Genomic DNA, 23721 nt, shown 5'->3' with positions numbered 1-23721 from the left:
CCTTCTTTGAAGCAGAAGATTTCACTGTATGTTAAATCCCTTAAAGATTACGGGTCATGTGACACTCTACTGTCGGATCACTTGCTCTTCAACCTTCCTTCCAGTCTATGCCATCTGCGTCCTCCTCCGCTGTAGCATCGGCTTCGACATCACCTGTGTAGATAATTATGTATGAAGAACACAAGGTCTCTGATACACCATCTGGAGCTGCTGCAGTACTGCGACTGCCATCCATCTTCACCCCCATGTTTTGAAGGACGTCATCTCGAGAAGCGAGCTTGTCAATCTCAGGCAAAGTACCCCATCACACCTTTCACAGTGGAAGTAGCCATATTCCAATTTATCTTTCAGTCTCAAACAATCTATATTTGACATGACCACTATGAGAAACTAGATTATGCACAAGGATCACTTAGTTACAAATAAATAAGCCGCATTGTTACTATACTGATTGGACACACACTTCAGAGTTCAGACCAGAAACGATGAAAAATGAAAATAAAAAAAAATATTTTGCTTTCATTGAGAGTTGAACTCAAGACCTCCCGCTTACTAAACGGGTGCTCTAACCAACTGAGCTATGAAAGCTTTGTTGATGCATTGCTGTTCGTCCACTATTTGTGGTACAATTCTGGGCTGGTCAGACCAGTTGGCTTGAACACTAACAACAACAATCTTCCAAAAATGTCTGCAAATCCGACGAAAACATGACCTTTCTCTTATCTGGGATCATCACTGGAATCCCACCATTCCCAAAAAATCGAATTGCATTTTTCAATACAAAGCAAGCTATTTTACTAAAAGCAAAAAGCCTGGCTTTCAAGGATTTTGCTGGTTCTCTATACCAACAACAGGCAACAGTTTTCGTTCCTTGTGTTTTCCGACGTTTCCTGCAAATGGGACCCCGAAAGGAAGAACCTTTTTGCACAGTAATGGCGGATGTGAGATGGGTTCATGTACCCACCTCCTTTCCATTAGAGGAATCAGCAGAGAGAGAGAAAGATTGTGTTTGGATGCAGACACAACTGCAGAATGTTTTCGCTGTGGCAATGGCATCCAATTCTCAAAGGGTTTGAAGCAAGGCGGATTACTTTCAATGAATTGTCATTATTTATTTTCAAAAGAAAAAAAGAGAAAGCAAGGCAGTGAAAGTGTTAAATTACAGAATATAATCCTTCCTTCTTTTGTTGGAGTTCTTGCTATTATTCCTTTCTTGCGGGATTTCTCTCTATTCAATTCCTGTTTTCTTATTCTTTCCTTTCTAACAAGTCTGGATTTTGTAGTTAATCTTAATTAATTTCTATTTTCTTAAGGTTTGACATTAGTAATTAATTGCAGATTAGTCAGTTAATAGCCAAAGGTTATGTATTTAGGTGACAATTACCCTTGAAATCTTCCACCAGAAAAAACTTGATTCTGATTTTTTAATTTTACTTTGACAGCTCTACTGGGCTACCACATTGCTTCCCCAGCTTGTTTTGAGTGTTTCTTTTCTCCTGCTGGGCTGCTACTGCTAGTATTATTTAAGGCTTCAATGTAGTGAGTATCAAGCAAGACACTTCAGTTGATTCCTAGTAGTTAGCATGGCTGAGAAGTGAGTAGTATCATATCAGTAGTAGTAGACCAACAGGAAAACAAAGCAGACCTTCCGCTTCGAGTCCACGGAAAATCCTCCAGGTTTTTCTCTATTCTTGTTTATCTTCAATTTCGGCTTGTTGTTTGTGTTGGTTCACCTGCTGTTAATTTGAATTTTGCTGTCTTTGTTGCCAAATCGCAGTATTGTTGGGTGTAGTTAATGACAACTTGAACACATTACATATTAGGCTGATATACTTTCTACTGCAAACACCTTGTCATGCATGTTGGTCTCTTACTGTATAATGTGGCACGTGAGGGGTTATGTCTTGGTTTGGCCTGCTCATTGATAACTTGATTGTTTTTAGATAATAGTAGTCCTATCAAAACTAAGGAACTGGAACATAGGCTGCCTGCTACCACACCAAAATAGCTGAAATTAATATCCATAACTGAAAATCTTATATAAGCTTGTGTATGAATGCATTTCAGTTCCATTTTTGCTTGTTATAACTTATAATTGGAGGAGTTGCTAAGTGTCCGAAACACCCCCATGTACATATTCTTTTTCAGATCACCCCTGTTTTCGGATGTGTCAAAGATTTTCTTCACTAAGATTGACCTTATTTCTTATGGTCATAGTTGATGGATTATTGCGTGAGATGTAATATTTGTTTGATGAGTCAATGTCTATATAGTAATATATGAGGTGGACAATTTCATATTTTTCCTTGTGCTTAATTAATTTTGCAGAAGCTTTGAAATTGCTCATTTTCAGTGGCCTGCAAAAAAAAGGGAGCAAGTTGAAGAAAGCTAGCTGGGATATGACTTCCTCCATCAATCCTATTCCTATCTCTGTCAGGAAGCTATGGGAAGGGTGGAATCTACGGGGCTTTATCATCTTAAGCCTAACATTGCAGACCATGTTAATTCTTTGTGCACCCTTCAGAAAGCGAACACCCAACTTGTTTTTAATCTTCCTGGTCTGGTCATCTTACTTGCTCGCTGACTGGGCTGCTAGCTTTGCAGTCGGGTTAATCTCAAACAGCCAAGGTGACGCTAAAGGTTCAGGAGATAACAACGAGGATCTCTTGGCATTTTGGGCTCCATTTCTTCTGTTACACCTTGGAGGTCCGGACACCATTACTGCATTTGCTCTTGAAGATAACACGCTGTGGCTAAGGCATTTTCTTGGCCTTGTATTCCAAGTTATAGCTGCAGTGTATGTCTTCATTCAATCGTTTCCCACCAACAAGCTCTGGCCCCCTACACTCCTCCTGTTTCTTGCAGGAACCATTAAGTATGCTGAGCGCACACGTGCTTTGTATTGTGCAAGCTTGGATAATTTCAAGGAATCCTTGATTAAAAAGCCTGATCCTGGACCAAATTATGCAAAGCTAATGGAGGAGTACTCTTCAAAAAAAGATGCCAAACTTCCAACTCGTATAGAACTCACAGCAGAACGAAGCAAAGAATCCAGGACGGTAACATATGTTGCAGAAGAAGGTGATATGCGGGATAATTTTGCAGTGGTGCGCCATGCTTATCACTTCTATGAAATCTTCAGGGGTCTTATTGTGGATCTCATTTTTAGTTTCCATGAAGGCTTCGAGAGTCGTGCATTTTTCCATGACAGATCCGCAGAAGAAACTTTTAGATTGATTGCAATTGAGCTCAACTTTATGTATGAAGCTCTCTTCACCAAGGCTGTTGTGGTGCATTCTAAGCTAGGATGCCTTTTCCGGGCTATATCCTTCACTGCGGTTTTCATAGCCCTTGTTTTCTTCTATAAACTAGAGAAAAAGGCTTTCCACAAGGTCGATGTTGGAATCACCTATACCCTGCTTTATGGTGCCCTATGCCTGGATTCAATAGCCATTTTCTTGGTTATTTTCTCTGAGTGGACTGTCACTGCTATGCACAAGTCTTGGCAAAAATCTTGGGTTGCCAAGATACTTGGAAAGTACCTCAGTTTGAAGAAACCAAGGCGGTCTACAGAGTCAACAACTTGCTTGGAGTGGTGTAGACAAATTCTATTTCGAAGGTGGTGCGAATCCATCTCTTCATTCAACTTCATTCACTACTCCCTCAAGGAGCATCGGAAACTGTCCTCTAACATTTTTGACTACTTTGGCATTGGTTACATTGCAATCATCGACCTCTTTGGCCTCAAGGATCTTCGAGATAAGATGAAATATCGGACAAGTAGGCCACTGACTGAAGGGTTATGGGAATTCATTTTTAAAGAGTTGAAAGCTAAATCTGTGCTCGCGGATGATCCCGAAACTGCCAAGAGAATATCTACAGCCAGAGGTGATTGGATTCTCCAGGATAGCGAGTGGAATGACACCCAACATGCTACCTTGCTGTCTTACGTGGTTGATGTTGATTATGACCAGAGCATCCTACTGTGGCACATTGCCACTGAATTATGCTATAACTGTGAGGAGAAAGAAACTTCTCACTCCGAATCCAGTAAGAATGAAACTTCTCGCCATGAATCCAGTAAGAATGAAACTTCTCGCCACGAATCCAGTAAGAATGAAACTTCTCGCCGCGAATCCAGTAAGAATGAACCTTCTCGCCGTGAAATCAGTAAGACCCTGTCGGATTATATGTTGTATCTCTTAGTTATGCAGCCTAGTTTGACGTCTTCTGTAGCAGGAATCGGACAAATAAGATTCCGGGACACGTGCGCAGAAGCAAAGAAATTCTTTAGCAGAAGGGAGCTGAGGAAAGGAGGGGAACAGTTTGAAGAGCTAGTTGCCTGCAAGAGTATGTTGGAGGTAAACACAGATGTTAAACCTGCTGATGTCAAAGGGGATAGAAGTAAATCAGTGTTGTTTGATGCGTGTATTTTAGCGAAGGGGTTGATTAAGATGGAGGATAAGAAATGGGATCTGATGAGTCGAGTATGGGTGGAATTGCTCTCGTATGCCGCATGTCATTGCAGAGCGAAGGATCATGCGCAATTGCTGAGTAAAGGAGGAGAGCTTGTCACTTTTGTTTGGTTACTCATGGCTCATTTCGGCATAGGGGAGCAGTTCCAGATAAACGAGGGTCATGCTAGAGCAAAACTCATTGTCGGAAAGTAAACCGGATGAATTGAATAAACCTGGTAGAATTTCGGCACGAGACATCTGTTTGTTATTGTATCCTTGTTTCGTTTGTTGCAGCTGCTAGCTAGAGTATGATTCCATAACCAAATTATATGCTTATGTCTCAAAAGTGTAGTTTTATTGCATCGAGTCTGAATAGCTCATTCTGTAACTAGATACTCTTACTCTTACTTTGTAAGATATCAAAATAGTTAAATAAAGGAGAACTCTAACTCGCCACAACTTATATCCAAACAAGCGTTGAGCCTATCAATCTCAGCCCAAAATATCTAACAAGATCAGCTGGTCAGAATAATTTGCTCAACTCTTTGCAACTAAGTTTGAAATCTCCTTCATTTAAATCTAGAATGGTTTAGAATATCGCTTAATCAAATGCATAAGAAGTCGTCGTTGTACATTTAGCCGCGTTGTTAATCAAAGAAAAAACAACAACATAAGAAGCCATTCTATGTTCATTCAACCCTCTTCAATTCCCAACCACATTGATGGGGAAGTTAATATGTTTGATTTGAATATTGAGTGCCAACGGTTGTATGATTGTGCCTGTTTTGTTAAATTGTATGGGATTCACAAGCGGACTCTCTCTCTGTCCTACATGCCAAGCCTCATAGCTACTTTCCTATGTCGCTGTTTGAGCACAGACGATATATGGGCCAATGGCAATCAAATCGGACAAAGACGATACATAAATACTCCCAATCCGGTGCTTTTTTACGCACAACCTTATTTATTATTATTAAATAAGTTTAAATTTTGAAATTTGGAACGATAATAAATAGAGTGTTGAACTTCATCATTACTTGGAGAGATTTTTAGTATGTCGAGAACGGAGCTCGGTTCACCAAGTGTGATTAACATCGAGTCGATGAGAGATTTTTTAGTGACACTAATTATATATAATTATGTGTTTATCTCTCTAATTATGTAACTAGTCCATAAAGATTATACAACTAACAACTAAGGATAGAACGGTTTTTCTCAAACTATATTTTTCTTGTGCGTCTAATCGGAAGATAGCTCAGGGCAATGATTACATTCGAGGCATAGAGACAACCAAACAAATCAGCACTGTTGAACATGATGAGAAAGCTTGAACATATTTTCACTGCAAAAAGTACCATTTAATCTACGCCTTTTGCTGTGTCTCTTCTCTGCTGCCATAGAAACAGAAGTATATGTCGTGGTGCTGGTGCTGGTGGCGGCGGTGCTGATGGTCTTCTCGCCTTCCGATCTAGTGAGGCGCCTTTCCAGAACGCTCACTGGGGTTCTTGTGCAGGACATAGTATCCAACCTTTCACTCTTTACCATTTCTTGCATAAAATTGAAGCATTTGAGCAAACTCTCCTGAAACAAAAATATAGTTAAAAGCTTAAAATACTAATTAATCGTATCTTTTTTTAATTAAATTGGAAATCTGTACCGTTGATATTGTGCTTACTTTATTTACATTTTGGAAAGATGATAGGGAAACTTTTAAAAAAGGGAACTTCAATGGGAGCAGTTCATGGCATGCAGATAGGACAGCTGATGCTGCAATTATTGATGGCTTAAACCCCACAAATTTAATTTCTGCAATCAAATTCAAAACAAAAAAAGGGTCATGAGTTATAATTAATATTCACGCATCAGTTTGGGCTAATAATTTTCACAATTCCTTTTTTTTTTTTAACTTGCACGCGAAGTGCAGAGTCTAAAAGAGGAGCGTTAAAATCACTAGCCTTAATCAATGAAGTGGAAGTACTTGAACAATTAACAAGTAGTACCAGCATGGGCATTGAAGATGATATCCGAAGCTCGATTTTTTAGAGCTTGTGTAAATGGCCGGTCGTTTAAGTCCAGCGAAGACAAGAAGAAATGCAGAAAAGAGAAAGGAGTTATCGATCTCATCCGCCAATCCAGAGTGTTGAGAATAAGAAGCTCCATTTTACGAACCGTTTGCACATCGAAGACGAAACCTTCCCCTCTCTATTACATAAATAGGCATTTAAGCAAACCATTAGCTCTTCTGCTTCACAGTATATGTCTTTCTTAGTTTTTTTTGAAAAAGCGATACAGTAAACTATTTTAGCTCTACGAGAAGGGGGATTTGAACTTAGGTGCAAGAGAACGGCCATGCTGCAATGTGAAGGGCTATTAAGTTACCTGAAAATCAGAGGAGGAGAAGGGTGTGTTCTTCATCTTTGCAGCTAGAGATAGACAAGATACTTTCACAAGTCTTGAGACCCAAGGCTTTCCTTGCTGCAATTTGAATGGTGAATTATAATCTAAGTAAGGACTTAAAATGTGACATTATCTTGGAATTTAAGAAACTAAACTTCTTTATTTACCGGAATATCCCGCTTCGATATGAACCGATCCAGGTAGTTAATGGCAAGGTAAGGTATGAAAGGGTCAAGGTTGCAAGAATACTGAAACTGATAAAAATTGTCACAAGCTTAGACCAATCTGAAGAAGTAGATTACTAGTAGAAACACAAAGCCATCCTGAACTCCAAAAAAGTCATTATCCGCTCCCTTAACAAACGATAAATTATAAATAGGGAATTGCAGATTTTTTTTTTTTTTTTTTGGAGTGTCAATAACATCTTGTTTCTTTACCTGCAAAAACATAGAAATGGCTTCGAGGCGAAAAGTATAATAGAAACCAGTGTGTTTTGAGCTGCTTGGGAAGTTTTGGGAGGGCATGTGGTCAGTTTCTGAGGCAAATAGATCTGGGATTGCATCGGAGTTGTGTTCTTGAAGATCAAACTCATAATCCATTTCTGCTTTTTGATTGATTTGGTTTTGAATTAGTGAAGAAGTTGTTTGTGTTTGTAGGTTGTGAGGAGTGAATGAGGAGGTCAAGGAGAGGACGTTGGAGCAGAAATTGGAAGAGAGTAATAATGATGATGAAAAGCAGAAGCTTCGCATTCTGTGCTGATAAAGAAGCTGCTTTGCAGTGCCTGTGTGTGGTTAATTAAGTCTTCACCTTCCCGCTCTCTCTCTCTCTCTGTGCAGCTCCATTACTTTATATGCATGTTGGTCCCTTTTACTCGTTCTCTTCTCATTGTAAAAGTATTACGAAGAAAAGAATTGTCTTGCGTCAGAAAGTTAAGAAATTACATGTGTGTGAAGTTGACAGAGACAAGTGATTTACTCATCGGGTTAAATTACTCATATTTTAAACTTGTAATTTTCTTCACATGTGAATGAGCATATATATGATGATGTCAATAATTGTTTCACATTGAAAAATTAAGAAACCTTTGTATTAGGCTGGTATCGCGCTTTTCAATTGATTTTCAGCTGAAAGTTCAACTTCTTTTAACAATATAACCGTACACCATCTGATATTAGGTCTCAGCGTAAGAGTTTAGTTAATCTATAGAGGCGACAAAAAATGCTGAATAGTTTAGCAAGATAACATTTGTACATAATCATGCTTGCTCACGTCCATTCGGATTAAGGGTATTCTTGGAAGTTAAAAAAACTGGGTCTTGCATTCTTTATTTCTTATCAAGACTTTTGGGACCTGTATATGTCAGAGAGAAAACAATCCCACTGACCCTTAACTCTGGATCTAACTAATCACTATTGACCTGAAAAAGACCAAAATTTTAGATCATTTTTGTGGATTGCGATATGGAGATTGATGATTAAACTTTTTTTTAATGATTTTAAAAAGAGTTTAACTATCAACTGTATAAGAAATTTTTCATTGTGATATGAATATAGGTGATATATCACGTGTTTTTTTATAAGTGGTCAAAATTTTATTTTTTAAGTTATTAACTTTTTAACACACATATTTTACCATTTATATAATAACACAAGATATATTATCTAGTATGCTGATCACATTAAAAAATTTCTTCAACAGCACATCATCCTATTTACAAAAAAATGAGTTTAAAATTTGCATCACCGAAAAAAACAAATCATTAGAACGGCAGAAGTTAATGATGCTTAAGGAAAGAAATATTAGAATGACAATTGTCAGTCCATTGACAAACAAAAATACTGACACAGTTGAGTTAAACGAATATAGATCCTCTTCGGATCTGTGCAACCAGAGTCCAGGGATCAATGGATCCAGACCATTGAAATTTGATCCAACGGTTATAATTATTATAACTTTTAGAGAAACTCTCTATTTGTAGCCGTTGGATCAAATTTCAGTAGCCCTGATCTATTGATCCCCCGGTTCTGATTGCACAGATCCGGAGATGATCTGTGTTCGAGTCAAACAACTTCTAAATCTAACATTCAGCTTGGAATTTCTTTTTATTCTGTTTAGGGGTAATTCAAAACCCTAAACTCATATTACTTATTTGTTGGTTTTTATTATTAAAAACATGAGGATCAACAGAAATAGGATATATTAGTTTATTCCTGTGACACGAGAATTTTTCTTTCTTTGTGTCACGAGTGGATGACCATAACTTGTTTAGTAATATTTTACCTTAGCTACTTTGAGTACAATCAATTTCAAAAACCAATTGGACAGTATAGTTGGGATTGAAATCGATTGGATAGTTTTGATTCAGTTGGAATGGTGATACATTCTTATGAGCAGAAGAGTGTGACAATTAGTGGTCCCTTTTGGTTGTTACAAAACATAGCAGATATATGCACCAAGATGTTAAGAGAGACGCAGACAGTTGTGGTATCTATTGTCCCATTTTCCGCGATAAACGCCGGAACATTAAAAAGAGAAGGCTACTAAATCCATCGCTACGTACACAAAATGCATAACTACTTGCAGTAGTACAGCACGGCCATACCATCTTTCTCCTGTCCTCACTTTTATCATGCTTCTGTTTTCAAGAATTTGATCTTACATAACATCATGCTCGCTCTTATATGCTCGCTCTTATTGCACTTAAGTATAAGCTCGGTACATTATAGTTTACTAAAGTATTATGATTTCGGCAGTTACCTAATTAAGTGTAAGCGTAGATAGTTATGGATGTGCAAAACTCATTACAGAATTCACATGCATCAATCATTGACAATATTTATAAAAATATATGCATATAAGTATGAGTGCATTTTTTCTCATCATCCTAAAATGAGGATGATGCTCACCACTACTTCCTCACTAATTGTTGTTAATTAATTTTAAGATACGAATTTCCAAATTCAAACTTACCTAACCGCTATCAATAAATGATACAATTTTAGTTTTGAAACCTAATATATATTGTATAATTTTTCTATGCTAGATTAGGTTTTCTGGGAGCCACTTGAGTTTTCATGCAACTCTCATGTGATTCACGTGTATGCAATAAATGCCAAAATCGTATACCCATTATTTAAAGTTGAAGCCTTCAAGTTTCAAAAAGGGATCATCTGCAGATCCCTTCCACCTAATTCTCATCATCAAATAATATGGGCTCTTAAAATTTGATCTAATGGTTAAAGTTATTATAATTTTTAAATTGGACCCGTATTTTTAGCCATTAATCAAATTTCAAGAACCCGGATTATTTGATAAGAAGGATTAGGTGGAAGGAATCTGCAAATGATCCATTTCCTCAAGTTTCAACCAAAAAAAAGTTGAAGCTTTATGTGCAGTAACAATAGACTATCCGCATATGTGGATGGATTTTTCAAGCTGTTGGGAATATAGCTCGGTACATTAAATGTAATAATACAATTGATTGAAAACTTAAAAAAAAAAAATTAACCAATTATATTATGACACTTAGTATACTGAACCGTGTTCTCAGCAAATTAAAAAAATTCTCCAATATGTGAGGATAAAAATGTACATATACTTATTTTGTAAAACCAGAAAATCATCAGCTGAAGTGAGCCCCACCAAAAGGATCTAATGTGGTTCATAGAAATTTCCCAGTTGAAGTTGAACCCTACCGCTAAGATGTATCCAGAAATTTCCCCATGCATTATGCACATCAGTGATTTAGAACGATGAATTGTAAAACCTGGGCAGTGCCTTGTTTTATATATGTTTATGTACGCCTGCCTCTGAAATTTCCTGAATATTCTTGGTCCCATTCCCAGAGTGCCTGATATCATTATCAACAATCCTAGCTATTTATGCATATAGTATAGACTTATCCTTTAAGGATGAGATTTACCGTAAACAATTTATAATTGGAAACGCTCATTCTCTTAATCTTCATTTGAAGATTATTTTTGCAAAAAATCATTCGAATCGGATACCATTTAATCATCTAAATGTATCGAAATAAATCAATAGTGGCATATTCATGATGAATCATTGATCTGCTTGATAAATTTGGATGACTAAACGATTTATAATTCAAATGATTTTTTGTAAGAATGATCTTCAAATGAAGACTAAGAGATTTAATAGTTCTGATTATAAAAATTTTATGATGAAGATACGTCATTTACAAGTGGGAGAACAAGAAAGGAGAAATGCAAGCATTATCCTAAATTATTCCCAATTTCTTATGCATGTCACACATTGGCCTATTGGTTTAATTACTCCAGTAATTAATCAATTATAAATTCAACAGGAGATTAAGGAGATCTGAGAACTATTGGCATTCACACGTGCTTAATTAGAATCTGAAAATTATATTATACAAAAGCTGGGGAGCTGTCCATATACAAATTAACTTGTGAACACCTTGTTGCGTCCATTGAATAAGACATCATTCATTATATCAATACGATGAAGCGGAGTTAGACCATGTCATGTGTTCATGTCAGTCATATAATACAAGAGCTGGATCTATATATACATATATATATATATATATAGAGAGAGAGAGAGAGAGAGAGAGAGAGATCTGTATGAAATGAAGATTAGTGAACTTAAGCCTCTCATTTATATATATATATATATATATATATATATATATAGAGAGAGAGAGAGAGAGAGAGAGAGAGAGAGAGAGATCTGTATGATATGCAGATTAGTGAACTAGAGCCTCTCATTTAAAGGGATAACAGCAGAGAAGTAGACCCGCATGAATAAGACGGAGGGCTTTTGTAAAGCTTCCAAAAATGGAGCATTCGTGATGACTGGTTTGCTTTGTCCCTAAAAACCCTAATATTATTGATTATTCTAATTAATCATCTTTCCTTTCGCATTAGGGTTCAGATCAGTTTTTAATCGTCTAGAAATGGTAATTAGTGGGTGGTAGGGACACATAAAGGCCAACAGCTAGTCGTATGATTTAACGTATACACATTGATTTATTTGATGTGAAACATGCATGCTCAGGATCCATGCAAGCAGGGTCCATATTTCTTCTCACGGGCTCGTAGGATAGACTCTTGTAATCTTTTTAATCAGACTATTGCACATTCAAAATTTCTATTTCTCTGTCAAATGGTGCTCATTTCAAGTTTGCAATTATGGCATTTAGAGAAATTTTATATTTTAAACTGATCTCCTAAATTAGATTTGGCACATATTAGCAGTTTAATTTAATAATATTACACCTTAAAATGTAGACATGTTATCCATCCAAATTATGAGTTATAACATGTGTGGAGGGTTTAGGAGTGTTCAAGATGGCTGTTCATGATGGCTTTGTTCTAGCCTGTTCTAGCGGTATTCAAAATTTAACTTTGAAAAGTGATCCCTCCAGATTGTAATTGCTTTTGTGGACCGTTCTTTTAATACGCCTTCAGTTGGACCTCTTGTTGAGGATTCCAAATTCATTGTGACAATCACTCAAGGTTACTCTACCCATGTCGCAAACAAGCGAATGGTATCGCCCACCGTCTAGCGCGTTTTGCTCTTCACTGTGATAGTTCTTGGACATGGCTTGACCACCGGATCTCATTGCCGACCTCTTGCTAGAGGATTGCTTGAGCTAGTCCCTTCCTTTACCGGAAGGTTTTGTACTGTTTCCCTTGCATTTTAATGCAGCTATCGTTTCTATCAAAAAGAAAATGTGTTGAATTGGTAATAACAAATAGACATGGCACACATGAATCAAGTATTCTTGTTAGTGATTCAAAAGCCTATATAACGATTTTGCATAGGTTAAGTTGGTCAGGTAGCGTGTATACCACTTGAATTATTTGTTGGATTGATAAGATTAATAAATAGAAAGATGTGTTTAGTCATAGATAAAAGAACAAAGCAAGTATCATTATTGATTGGATTAATTATATATATCGTAGTAGATGTTACGATTTTAATACCATAAGATGCAATGAAAAGATTTGATGAAAGGGATGGATCATGGAATACAGAGAAGGAAGGAGCCAAAGAGGTATTAACGAGGATGTACCTTGTGTAGGCTGCTACCTTCCACCAATATTTCCTTTACCTTTAAATATATTTGTTGTTTCTTTTGCTTTGCTAGTGAACTAACTGAATGCCTTCTTCTTTCTTTGGGTGCTACTGCCAGTGCCTCTGGCCCTCTGGCGACTGGGAAATGCAAACGACGCATTATTTTGTTTGTGTTCGGCAACTGGCATTGGTGCAAGAGAAAGAAGAAGCCAGCCTTACCTATAACTAAAACCTTTATTTTTTGTGAATACTAATTAATCGAAATCGCTTATCCCCAACTCTTAAGCTTTTCCTTTTCCTTTTCTGTCTCACTCCCCCTCTGCGCTTTGGTCCTGGTGCCCTCTACCTCCACATCTACATCCATTCCATACATATATCATATCATCAAAAAATGATATAATATTTTCATTGATTTTATAAATTGATTAAGATGCAGTTTATATCTAAACTACCTATTAATAAAACCTTGGTTGTCAACCAAAACTCTACGAAATTACTATTTTAACCCTCTCACCGAAACTAAACAAAAATAAATAAAATATGAGCAATTTAGTAATTACATAAACATAAAGTTTGCTGTTTTTTAGAGTAACCTCACAGCCAATTAGTATAACATGTCCTATTTAAAAATTAAAATTAATTTTTTTTTAAACTACTGTTCATCATTGCTTCAAATTTCATAACTGATATTTTTTAATTTTTTTTAAAACTAATCACACTTCATAATAAAAAAATAAAAAAAAAAAAAAATTATTCACAGTGTGGACATCTGCTAGTCCATGCATTCACGCCTTGCTCCCATGCAGATTATCATATGGTTTGTGGGCCTCCTCCACTTGGACAAAAATTGAAAGAAAATAAGAAAAAAAAAATTAATAAAAATGGCTTGAAAACTTTAGGTTTTAACGAAAATGGCAAAATAAAGAATAAAGTAAATAATGCTAGGATTGATTTTTAGTGTACAAATGTGAAGTTTTTTGTTAAAGTTCCCTTTTAAATCTTACAAGGAGACAAAAAGTGACAGATGTGATGCAGTTCAGATTTGGTGTATAAAATCTTGTTTGAAACATTTAAAAGATTTTGTGGGCTTTTGAGTTCAGCCTAAAGCCCAACCAAACCAATCCCAATGTGTAGCCCACCTTTCAACATATAGACATAGTACTTCTTTAATTCCATCTATTACCCACAAAGGGGTGGATTGAGCCCTGGCGTCAGTCATCCTTTTTGGAGTACTTGTTTAAGAATCACCCGAAAAGTGCTTTTTTCAAAAAAGCAAAAAGCAGTTTTAGTCATTTGGGAAGCAATTTTAAACAAGTACAAATGCATGCATTTCAAATCAACTGTTATGAGTTATAATATGATTAATATTGGTCTCTTATTTCCCCCCAATTATTCACTTAGGAACAATGTAGTAAATCTTTTGTATGTGAATATTGTGTACAACACTTGTTATAATCTTTTGTATGTAAACAGAGTATCGACCAAATTTTTTGTATATAAATAGTATGCATACACATCAAGTATTATATTTTGTATATAAATAGTACCATATACAAAATTTCCGTATGGTTGGCACCCGACTGAAACTAGTCAACTCCAAAAGTTCAAGCAATGAACTTTTCTTTTAGGTCCACAAAGAAAAAAAACCCAACAAGATTCTCTCTGGATCCTTTTGGTGAAGATCTTAGGGATTCGTAAATTGTGTCCGTTCATCGTATATCGTGCAGTCAGTTTTTATCAGGTACTGTTTGTATTTAATTTTAAATAAAAATATTTAAAATAATTTCTGACCGTACGATGTACGATGAACGGATATGATTCACGGATTCCTGAGATCCTCATAAAGAGGATCCGACGAAGATCCGAATTTGAAAAAAACTACATCGAATAGCTAAGGAAGTGAGTTTCTAACTCTTGTTTTTCTCTTCAAGCATTATCTCTCTTTTTTTTTTTTTAATCGTAATATTGAATATATCAAAATCGAATGAATATATAGAACCAAAAAATTAGTTGCATGAAAAAAAAACGAGAGTATAAAATCATTATCAATTTTCTATATACCATTTATCTAAAGAAAGATGGGCATAAAATTGTAGACATAGAAGAAAGGAATGGGAAAGAAATCCTCCGGATTCCTTCCACCTAATCTACCAAATCTGGAGATTCGAGCTATTGAAATTTGATCCAACAACTAAAGTTATTATAACTTTTAAAATGAACCTCTATTTGTAACCGTTTGATCAAATTTCAATGACTTGGATCCCCGAATTTAATAGATTAGGAAGAATGAATCTGGAAAATATGCCTTTCCAAAGGAATGAACGGGAAAGCATTTGAAAGCAAAAGTTATCAATTTTCTATATACCATATATCCAATGAAAAACAAAACAAGGTAAAAAATCACTTCACAGTTTTAACACAAATACCAATCACACGAACCAATCACAAAAACAATTCCAATCACAGTAACTAGATCTTTCTTTTGGAACCGGATCCCCTCCTGAGCATAGGGTGAGGATCCTCCTGACCGGGTCATCTGGACCTTGAAATTTAATCCAATGGCTACAAACAGGGGATCCATTAAAAGTTATAATTATTGTAGCCGTTGGATCAAATTTCAAGGGCCCAGATAGCCCGGTCAGGAGAATCCCCACCCTATGCTCTGGAGGGGATTCGGTTCCGTTTCTTTCTTCCTTTGTTTCATGCATAGGTCAAGATGATGCATTCGGAGCCCGACCCTTATTCATCTCGGGTCCGGGTCCGGGTCCTTGCCATTCCTCCCCCGATTGCACCACCATACCTGGATTATACGGCGGAACCACCGCAGCATTCCTCACTCCATAGAACACCTGCTGCTGCTGCTGCTGCTGCTGCTGCTGGCTCACTCCGTTGGAAACCACCCGAGCTGACACGTCACGCGGGTCCATTGCCGCCCCTGGCCTCAACCCTCCACCATATATTTGACCCATACCTGGTATTGGGTTATGGTACCCCACTGGAATCTGACTCCCTACTTGGTGGTATTGCTGATGGACATACTGACTCTGAATCGGAAACGGCTGGACCTGTACGGTTGTGGGTGGAACCTGACCCGGATAGTAGTAAACGGGTACTGGTTGAACCATATGCCCCTGGTAATTAGGATCCGGCATATAATGCACCCCGGGGTTGCCCACGAACCCAGTTGCTTGCGACACGGGCAACTCAACCGTCTCGGAAAATCCCTCCGATTGATTCTCTTTCGTCTCGATGGCTTGATTGGAATCGGGTCGGGTTTTCACCGGTGGTAGACTGGGCATCGACGGCACGGATGGCACAGACGACGTCGAGCAGAACGGCGAGGAAGTTACCGGGGCAGGTGAACCCGGATCCGAAACCGACACGTTGTCGTGCAATACGGGTCGGGCCTTCGGTTTGAACTCGCCGCCGCGAGAGTGAGTGTCGTCGGAATTGTCCAACCCGAATAAGTAGTCAGGCACTTCGGAGAAGATCGAAGAAGCTTCGGAGCGGTTCCGCTCGAGCATCGCGGAATTGGACGCGCCGCTGTTGAGCGCGTCGAGGAACCAGAGCTCGCGCTTGGCGGAGCCGTCGAGGAGCGAGCTGATGCTGGAGGATCGCGAATTAATCGGATCGTCGCTGCCTTTGACGAAGAGAAAGAGGCGGAGCCGCGCCGACTTTGAGTTTTGATTCTGTGCGATGCGGTCGTACTCCTCCATCATGTTGTCGACGTCCTCGTCGGTGGTGACAGAGATCAACGAGTCGAGGTCCTCGTTCGGCAGCTGGTACTTCACCGTCACGTCACTCAACCCTGCCGCACGCAATCAAAACCCATCAATTAATAAAATTAATTAAGCAACAGAATTGCGATAATACGCCGTCGTTTCAACGAGTTTACTTGCCTGAGAGTTTAGATAGCTTCGAGAGAAGGGCGGAGAAAGAGGTGGCGCGCTGGACGGCGACAATTCGGGTATCGCCTCCGACATAGCGAAGCTGATTGTCGTGCGGACGAGGCAAGATCTTGCCGCCGAAGCTGCACATGAACCGTACACGCGAGTTGAGATCGTGAGACGGGTGGTCCGAGCGCGGGGTCGAGGCGACCGAGTCGGTGGCGGCGGAGTCCAACTCGGAGGGGTGAAGTGACGCCATTATCCGACTGCTATATGAACTCCGCTGTCTGCAACGAAAAGTTGTGAAGGGGTTAGCTTTTGGTGTATCGGATTCAACGCCGAGGATTTTTCGAATTAAAAATATTTTTTTTCTTTTGCTGATGGATCGGCGTGGAGTCCGAAATCCGGTTGGAGACGATGAAGAATGTCTGGGAGTGGAAATAGAGAGAGGTTTGGATGTATGTGGCGGCTAGGGGCGTCACAGATTCCCTGACCCGACCCTAGTTTTCAGTTGGGTTTTTGACCTGGGTCCCGCTTACTATAATTTCTCTCTGTTTTTTTACCTAATTTAGTTAAAAGAAAAAAAAAATTAATGAAAAATTTTTGAAAATTTTGAATTTTAATTATAAAGATAAAATAAAAGGTAAAGTAAAATAGTGAATAGTACCATGATTAACTTTTTAATATAAAAATATAGTTTTTCGTTAAAGTGAACAGTACCGTTGGATTTTCGTTAAAACTCCCTAAAAGAAATGATTTAAAGAGACTTTTTCAAGGGGTGTGTTATTCACACGTACTATTTTATTTCTCACATATTTTTAAATTTTTGATCGTCGAACCGGATAAATTGAATAAATCAAACAATAGAAATTAATTAGGAGTGTATGAGAAGTAAAAAAGTGTGTAAATAGCACAACCCTTTTTCAAGGTGAATCTTTCTCATTGACTTTGTCATCTCACAGTAATATTAATTATGTGCAACATTGTAGAACATTATGCAAAAAACATGAGGTGGTAGATAGTTCCTATTTTTGAGAATCTCCTTTAGCATTTTCTTTTAGCAATTAGTCACTTAGTATTACAGTGTAGTAGTATTATTCTTTGCTTATAAGTGAGGTTCAGAGACGAATTTACACCGTATTATTAGTGCTAATTCATTGTAAGACTTAACTCACGCTTAGCTTACTCTCCACCATTTTAATGTTAATATTGTTTGTTTAAAAAAAAAAATTTTGAGTATAAATTAATGTCAAGCCATTACACAATTATTAACCACTTGGCATTGAAAAATGATATGTTCGGTTTTATTTTACCTTATTTTTTAATGCTATTATTCTTTCTCTCATATTAGTTTGCAATTTCAAAATAAATAAGGTTGAGATGAGATGAGAGAGCGGATGGCGGAGTTGGATGAGCAAGGGGGAGACCGCAGAGGATGGAAACTCGGAGCGGGGAGGTGGTGGAAAAATGCTTTAAGGGGACCGGATACCCGGGCCAGGTGTCATTGTCTCTTTGTCAGATGCAACGTGGCTGTTTGTCACCATTTTGTCCCGGGATTTTGCTGGCCCCACCGGCTTGCTTCGCGCGTCCCCTCGCCATCCAATCAACCTAACAGGATTCTTTTCGGATCCTCTTTGTGAAGATTCTGAAAATTATCAAATTGTGTCCGTTTATCGTATATCGTGCGGTCAGAAATTATTTTAAATATTAATAGTACCTGATAAAAACTGATATGTACATTGAACGGACAGAATTTAAGGATCCTCATTTCAATATAGGAGTGTTTGATGTTATCTAAAAATAAATTTCAACATGCCGGAAAATAGAGTATTCCACCATGTCTCATTATAAATGATAAAATATTTAAATAATAATTTTCAGTACTTATATAATATTACGTAGTGTACCATTTCGTATTCAAACGCACTAAATAATTTCTTCAACCTTAACCTTGTGGGGTACTTGGACTCGAAGAACTAATATAAAACCTATACGTCAACTAACCATGTAAGAAATTAATCGTGCAATACCAAACGAGAAACTTAAATTAGTGGGATATGATGAGTAATAGCCCCTTGACATATTAACAATGTCATTGACCACCCATATTACCATGGTCATCTACAGCTAATTCAAGCTATTTTGATAAATAATTTGATATTTATGAATATAATTTTTGCACGTGTCGTTAACACACTTCACATAAATCGCAATTTAAAATCAAACACATAATAAACATATATTGTTGTTGTATTATCTTAATCAAAATTAATATATATTTTCTTAAAAATACTTAATACTTTTTTTTTAACTAAGTAAAAATCGGATGTTGCTAAACAAACTTGTGACCAATAATAAGATTGTAAGGTAATTTTCTTCTCTGTTCACGTTTGTTTATAGAAGAATTGAAATCAAATTATCCTCCTAAAAATGAGAGCAAAAATTGAGATATTATTTTATGTGGTTCAATACAAAGGGAAAAGGTCAAAGTGAATAAATGGGGTATTAATTTATAGAATATGAGTCGTTGTCTCTGATCAAGTTGGGAATAATTAAGGGGACGTTTATGGTAGTATCTAAGTTGGGCGGTGGCATTGGCAAACAAACCTTTTAGAGACAGAGACATTGCAACCTACATTAGTTAGCTCTCTTATATTAGCAAGCACGGGAGATTTTTACATGTAATCGAAGATGTATCTCGATCATATTATAAAACCTGAATCGAATCCTATGACAAAAAAAAGATGCGTTGACCAAAAACCGGCCAAATCCAGTTTGAAACCAAACTGAATCGGTTTGATTGGTTTCAATTTTATCTCTACATAATGGATCCAAACTAAATTGAACCGAACTGTATTATTAATTTTCATTTTTTAAGAATTTATTAAGCTTTTGTTTTTATGTAAGTGTTTAGCCCAAATATAAGTTCCAAACATAAGCCCAAATAAAATTACACTTACAAACCAAGCCCAAAATCTACTCAAAGTTTAAAACATTTGGGCACCTTCTTGGTTAAAATGTGCTTGGTGTTTTTTTTTTTTTTTTTTTTGGGTATTAAAAAATGGGTTTGATCTTAGAAGGCAAGGATTTGTAAGAAATCGGTTTGAAATAGGAAACCGATAAAATCGAACCAGAACCCTTAGGTTCGTTAGAAACCAAACTGTACGATTTTAATGATTATTTTAGGTGGAACCAAACTAAATCTAAACTATAAAAATAGCCATTTCGATTTTGATTTAAGACATGAATCGTATCAAATTGGACCATATCCATCTTTGACCAGTCAAGACGGTTTTGAATTCATTTCAAATTGAAAAGATTACCAAGGGCCATAAGAATAGTGTAACGTAGGAATTACAATATGTTTCTATAAGATAATGAATCCCGATAGATTAGGGATTGCGATGCCTATCAATAATATGGATCCCATTAAAAGCCAATAATTTAGTATCCTAATTTAGAGGAATTCAATGCATGCTTGCCTCTGGTACTCGTCTGATCCCAACCTTTGATCTTTTTTCATCAATGGTTGAATTTCCATCGTGACGGTCGACCTTCGAATGTATTATTTTGTCAACTGACTCAAATAAAGCGTGCATGCTATTATTTGCGTGCCTCTTTATGATACACATATCGAGGACCAATTATTTGCCACTCTTGCAAAAAAGTTACGTAAGGTTTATTTATTTATTGAGTAATGTTAAGAAAATTAATTTAAAGATTAAATTTACAAACTAAATAATGTGTCACTAATAAGAGTAAACATATTTATTAACATATAAGTAATAAATCAATCATCAATATTCATATAATTTAATTTTCAAAACTTTATCTATAAATTTAATTTTTATAACACTAACGGAGAATATTAAACAGGCTCGTTAAATACAAATTATATTTTGGATGTGTACGTATAAGTTATTGCGCTGACACGTCTTGGTGTTGTGCAGATGATTTCTTGTGTATTAAGCTTAAAAGTTCAAACCATTTTCGTACATGTCTTGGTTTATGTATGCAGTTTACGAGATGGAGATTTTTCGTGATACTCTAGAGCATTCCCCACTTCAAATCTTTTAACCTTTGATATTTGGTTGAAAACACAACAACAACAATAACAACAAAACTTTATCCTTTTTGGCTGTATGAATCCTAGAACATCGTTACGTTTGGTTCTGTATCACGTCTTCCATTAGATCCAAGTACTCCAAGTCTTTTCTTAAAGTCTCTTTTCAAGTCTTCCTAGGTCTTCCTCTACCCCTTCGGCCCTGAACTTCTGTCTCGTAATCACATTTTCTAACGGAGCATTTGTAGGCCTTAATTTCACATGTCCAAACCATCTTAACCGATTTTCTCTCATCTTTCCTTCAATTTTAGCTACTCTTACCTTACCTCGAATATCATCATTCATAATCCTATCCTTTCTTGTGTGCCTACACATCCACTGAAGCATTCTCATCTTCGTTAAACTTATTTTATGTACGTGTTGATGCTTCACCGCCCAACATTCCGTATCATAAAACATTGTTGGCCTTATTGTCATCCTATAAAAATTTTCCTTGAACTTAAACTCGAGTTAGCTAACTAATTTGTTATATATTTATCTTTTTGTAAATGTGTTTTAGTCACTTTCTCAGTAGTCTCATGAGTAGTATGTAGCTATGCATAATTGTGTCCAAAGAATGTAAATTATCAACTTGGATTTGCTTCAATAACATAACAATAGCCTTGGAATCCAGCTCAATACTCAAATCAATAACACCCTTGTCAAAAGTAAATTGTAAACCAAAATATAAACTTCATAAATTAGCATCACTAACCTGCCCTTCTTCCAAGTTAACAGCAAAGCCTCCTAACCAATTGCAATTATGATATCTAAGGACGCCACCAACCCCAATTCGACTAGATATCGTCCTTCTACATAAGGGGGATCCCAAAAAGTGAAATTGGTATCTCGACAGGTTTAACGGAAAATTACAAAAACATTCATCCATTCAGCCACATCTCTCAAACGATCGTTTTTTTTTTTTTTTGTTTTTTTGAACAAACGATATTATTACACTAAGGGGAGATGATGAATTTAGCCTCACAATAGGCTAGTAAGAATGTGGTTCAAATTCGCCTTTGGGGAGAATCGAACCTAATATCTCTCACTTACAAGTGAAGATGAATACCGATAGATAGATCGTAGTATTAAGTAGCCGCAACAATCACTTTTAGCTAGATCTATAGGCATGACAAAATTTACTAATTAACTCGTATTAAGTACGAAAAATTTACTAATTAGAATTACTGCAAATAAGTCAATTATGCTAATCAAATGGTGCATTAGACTCTTGAAATGGTGCTATATTATTCAATGAGCCGTCGGCTGAAGAGCTATGATTTTATTAATTAGAAAAATTAGTATGATACTATATTTCCCAACAGGATTCTCTCCGGATTCTTTTGGTGAGGATCCTGATGATCCGTGAATCGTGTCCGTTTATCGTAAATTGTACGTTCAGTTTTTGTCAAATACTGTTTATGTTTATTTTAGATTAAACTATTTAAAATCATTTCTAACCGACTCAATGTACGATAAACGGACACAATTACAGATCTTTAAAATCCCCACAAAATGAATCTAGCGAGGATTTGGACTCCTATATTTCAGCGTTCATATTATCTGTCAGCCCGCGTTTGTACTATGGAAAAGTAAAGCATATGGTATTTCACAATTTCTACTATTTTGACCTGTTTATTGACAAATATGATGTTACCACAAATATTTCAATAGTAAACGTACCTTTCAGATTTCTTAGCAATAAATACAAATTAGCAATTTGAATTGATTTCCTTGTATGTTTATTATCTTTTATAAAAAAAAAATATTCAAAAATTTAAATCACGTGTTTGTGTGTATATGGGACATCTATTTTGTTTTTTTTAATAAAATAATGCGGCATTGTGTAATAAAGTACAGCTGTTTGACGAAATAAAAGTCGCCAATGTAGGCTCAGTCGGTGAAGTTTTTATTTTGTGTGTCGATCTATTAAGGTTTGAGTTTCAGTATTAGTAGGTCTCGTTAGTTTGTAATCTGTAAATTCTTACGTAAATTTATGCAAGTAGCGATTAAAAATTAGGTATCATACATAAGTTCTTAAAGTTGTAATCATGCCTTGATGCCAATGATGAAATACTAATCTTCCCTAAACTTTTAAATATCAAAAAGCCGCAAGCGACTAAAAATCTATAAGAATGCAAATTACAAGATATTTCGGGACAAATAAAATACAGGATCTTCAACCCAAACGGCACCAAACCGAATCCGTTTCACACTCCTCCCCAGAAATAGAAGTACAGGTAAGGTAACCCAAATGTCTCTCACTTTCTCATTGAATCTAGTTTAGGTTTTTGCTTTAGAAGTCAATCTTTTGGACCATTTCCTCACCTAGTCAACTAGATACTTATCTACACGGGAATAAAATCTATAATTTTATGTTATTAGTTTAAGATTCTACTAATGTATCTTAACCATCTATTGCTAGAATATATTATTTCGCTTCACTAATTTGAGATACCGCATAGTAATTTCATCAATTATGTAAGCTGTTCTCGTCAATCACAATCAGAATCAAACTTTTTGGAAAAAAGAGAAACCCTTTACTTTTTTTTGGCTTTTAAATTCCACAGCTTGCTGTCATTCTTGCTTTCAGATTACTTCGCACTTTGCAGTCCAATCCAACCCCATCCTCACAAAAACATAATCTTATAACCCTTTTTCTGTGCACATATGAATCTTAAGGTTCTTGGCTTTGTCATTTTAATCATTTTATATATTTTATAACTCAATAGTTTATCATTTTCCAAGCATCTTGATTAAAACCTGCAAAAATATCATAATAATATATATCTGTGTATATATTTCTGGGACAGGC

At 36.5% G+C, this 23721-nt stretch overlaps 3 protein-coding genes and 1 non-coding gene across 5 annotated transcripts; 1 reads left to right on the top strand and 3 right to left on the bottom strand.

Annotated features, from left to right (window-relative positions):
* The first annotated feature begins 47 nt into the window (after positions 1 to 47).
* LOC103961896 lies at positions 48 to 4928 on the top strand. 2 transcript variants are annotated; one of them, XM_048582368.1, is made up of 2 exons: positions 48 to 1677; positions 2354 to 4928. In XM_048582368.1, exon 2 carries the CDS (start codon positions 2400 to 2402, stop codon positions 4668 to 4670), a length of 2271 nt encoding a protein of 756 aa, XP_048438325.1. In that variant the 5' UTR covers positions 48 to 1677; positions 2354 to 2399; the 3' UTR covers positions 4671 to 4928. The 2 variants fall into 2 exon arrangements, with proteins under 2 accessions (XP_048438325.1, XP_009372850.1); XM_009374575.3 differs by having other exon boundaries at positions 49 to 1677; positions 2329 to 4928.
* Positions 515 to 588, bottom strand: TRNAT-AGU. The gene has a single exon. It is a non-coding gene; the product is annotated as a tRNA-Thr (tRNA).
* Positions 4929 to 5658: 730 nt separating the features above from the next.
* On the bottom strand, positions 5659 to 7719 carry LOC103962735 (putative cyclin-D6-1). The gene is made up of 6 exons (XM_009375535.3): positions 7292 to 7719; positions 7022 to 7108; positions 6837 to 6932; positions 6458 to 6659; positions 6133 to 6263; positions 5659 to 6038 (listed from the first exon to the last, which is right to left on the bottom strand). Exons 1-6 carry the CDS (start codon positions 7601 to 7603, stop codon positions 5757 to 5759), a joined length of 1110 nt encoding a protein of 369 aa, XP_009373810.1. The 5' UTR covers positions 7604 to 7719; the 3' UTR covers positions 5659 to 5756.
* Positions 7720 to 15263: 7544 nt separating this feature from the next.
* LOC103962829 lies at positions 15264 to 17288 on the bottom strand. Its single transcript, XM_048582367.1, has 2 exons — positions 16817 to 17288; positions 15264 to 16725 (listed from the first exon to the last, which is right to left on the bottom strand). Exons 1-2 carry the CDS (start codon positions 17061 to 17063, stop codon positions 15629 to 15631), a joined length of 1344 nt encoding a protein of 447 aa, XP_048438324.1. The 5' UTR covers positions 17064 to 17288; the 3' UTR covers positions 15264 to 15628.
* Positions 17289 to 23721: the final 6433 nt, after the last annotated feature.

This window comes from the organism of the source record quoted next, unplaced genomic scaffold, assembly GCF_019419815.1.
Source record: "Pyrus x bretschneideri cultivar Hongxiangsu unplaced genomic scaffold, Pyrus_bretschneideri_v1 Contig19, whole genome shotgun sequence".
NCBI classification, from domain to species: domain Eukaryota; kingdom Viridiplantae; phylum Streptophyta; class Magnoliopsida; order Rosales; family Rosaceae; genus Pyrus; species Pyrus x bretschneideri.
This window is presented reverse-complemented; position numbering and strand designations above follow the sequence as displayed.

Excerpts from the sequence above, each read along its gene's own strand:
- LOC103961896 (XM_048582368.1), top strand. The coding sequence starts at position 2,400 with ATGACTTCCTCCATCAATCCTATTCCTATCTCTGTCAGGAAGCTATGG.
- LOC103962735 (XM_009375535.3), bottom strand. The coding sequence starts at position 7,603 with ATGCGAAGCTTCTGCTTTTCATCATCATTATTACTCTCTTCCAATTTC. Across the intron at positions 6,264-6,457 it reads CATCTTCAATGCCCATGCTG|AAATTAAATTTGTGGGGTTT; the intron begins GTACTACTTGTT and ends ATTTGATTGCAG. Across the intron at positions 6,039-6,132 it reads CTTTCCAAAATGTAAATAAA|GAGAGTTTGCTCAAATGCTT; the intron begins GTAAGCACAATA and ends TTTTTGTTTCAG.
- LOC103962829 (XM_048582367.1), bottom strand. The coding sequence starts at position 17,063 with ATGGCGTCACTTCACCCCTCCGAGTTGGACTCCGCCGCCACCGACTCG. Across the intron at positions 16,726-16,816 it reads GAAGCTATCTAAACTCTCAG|GGTTGAGTGACGTGACGGTG; the intron begins GCAAGTAAACTC and ends TGCGTGCGGCAG.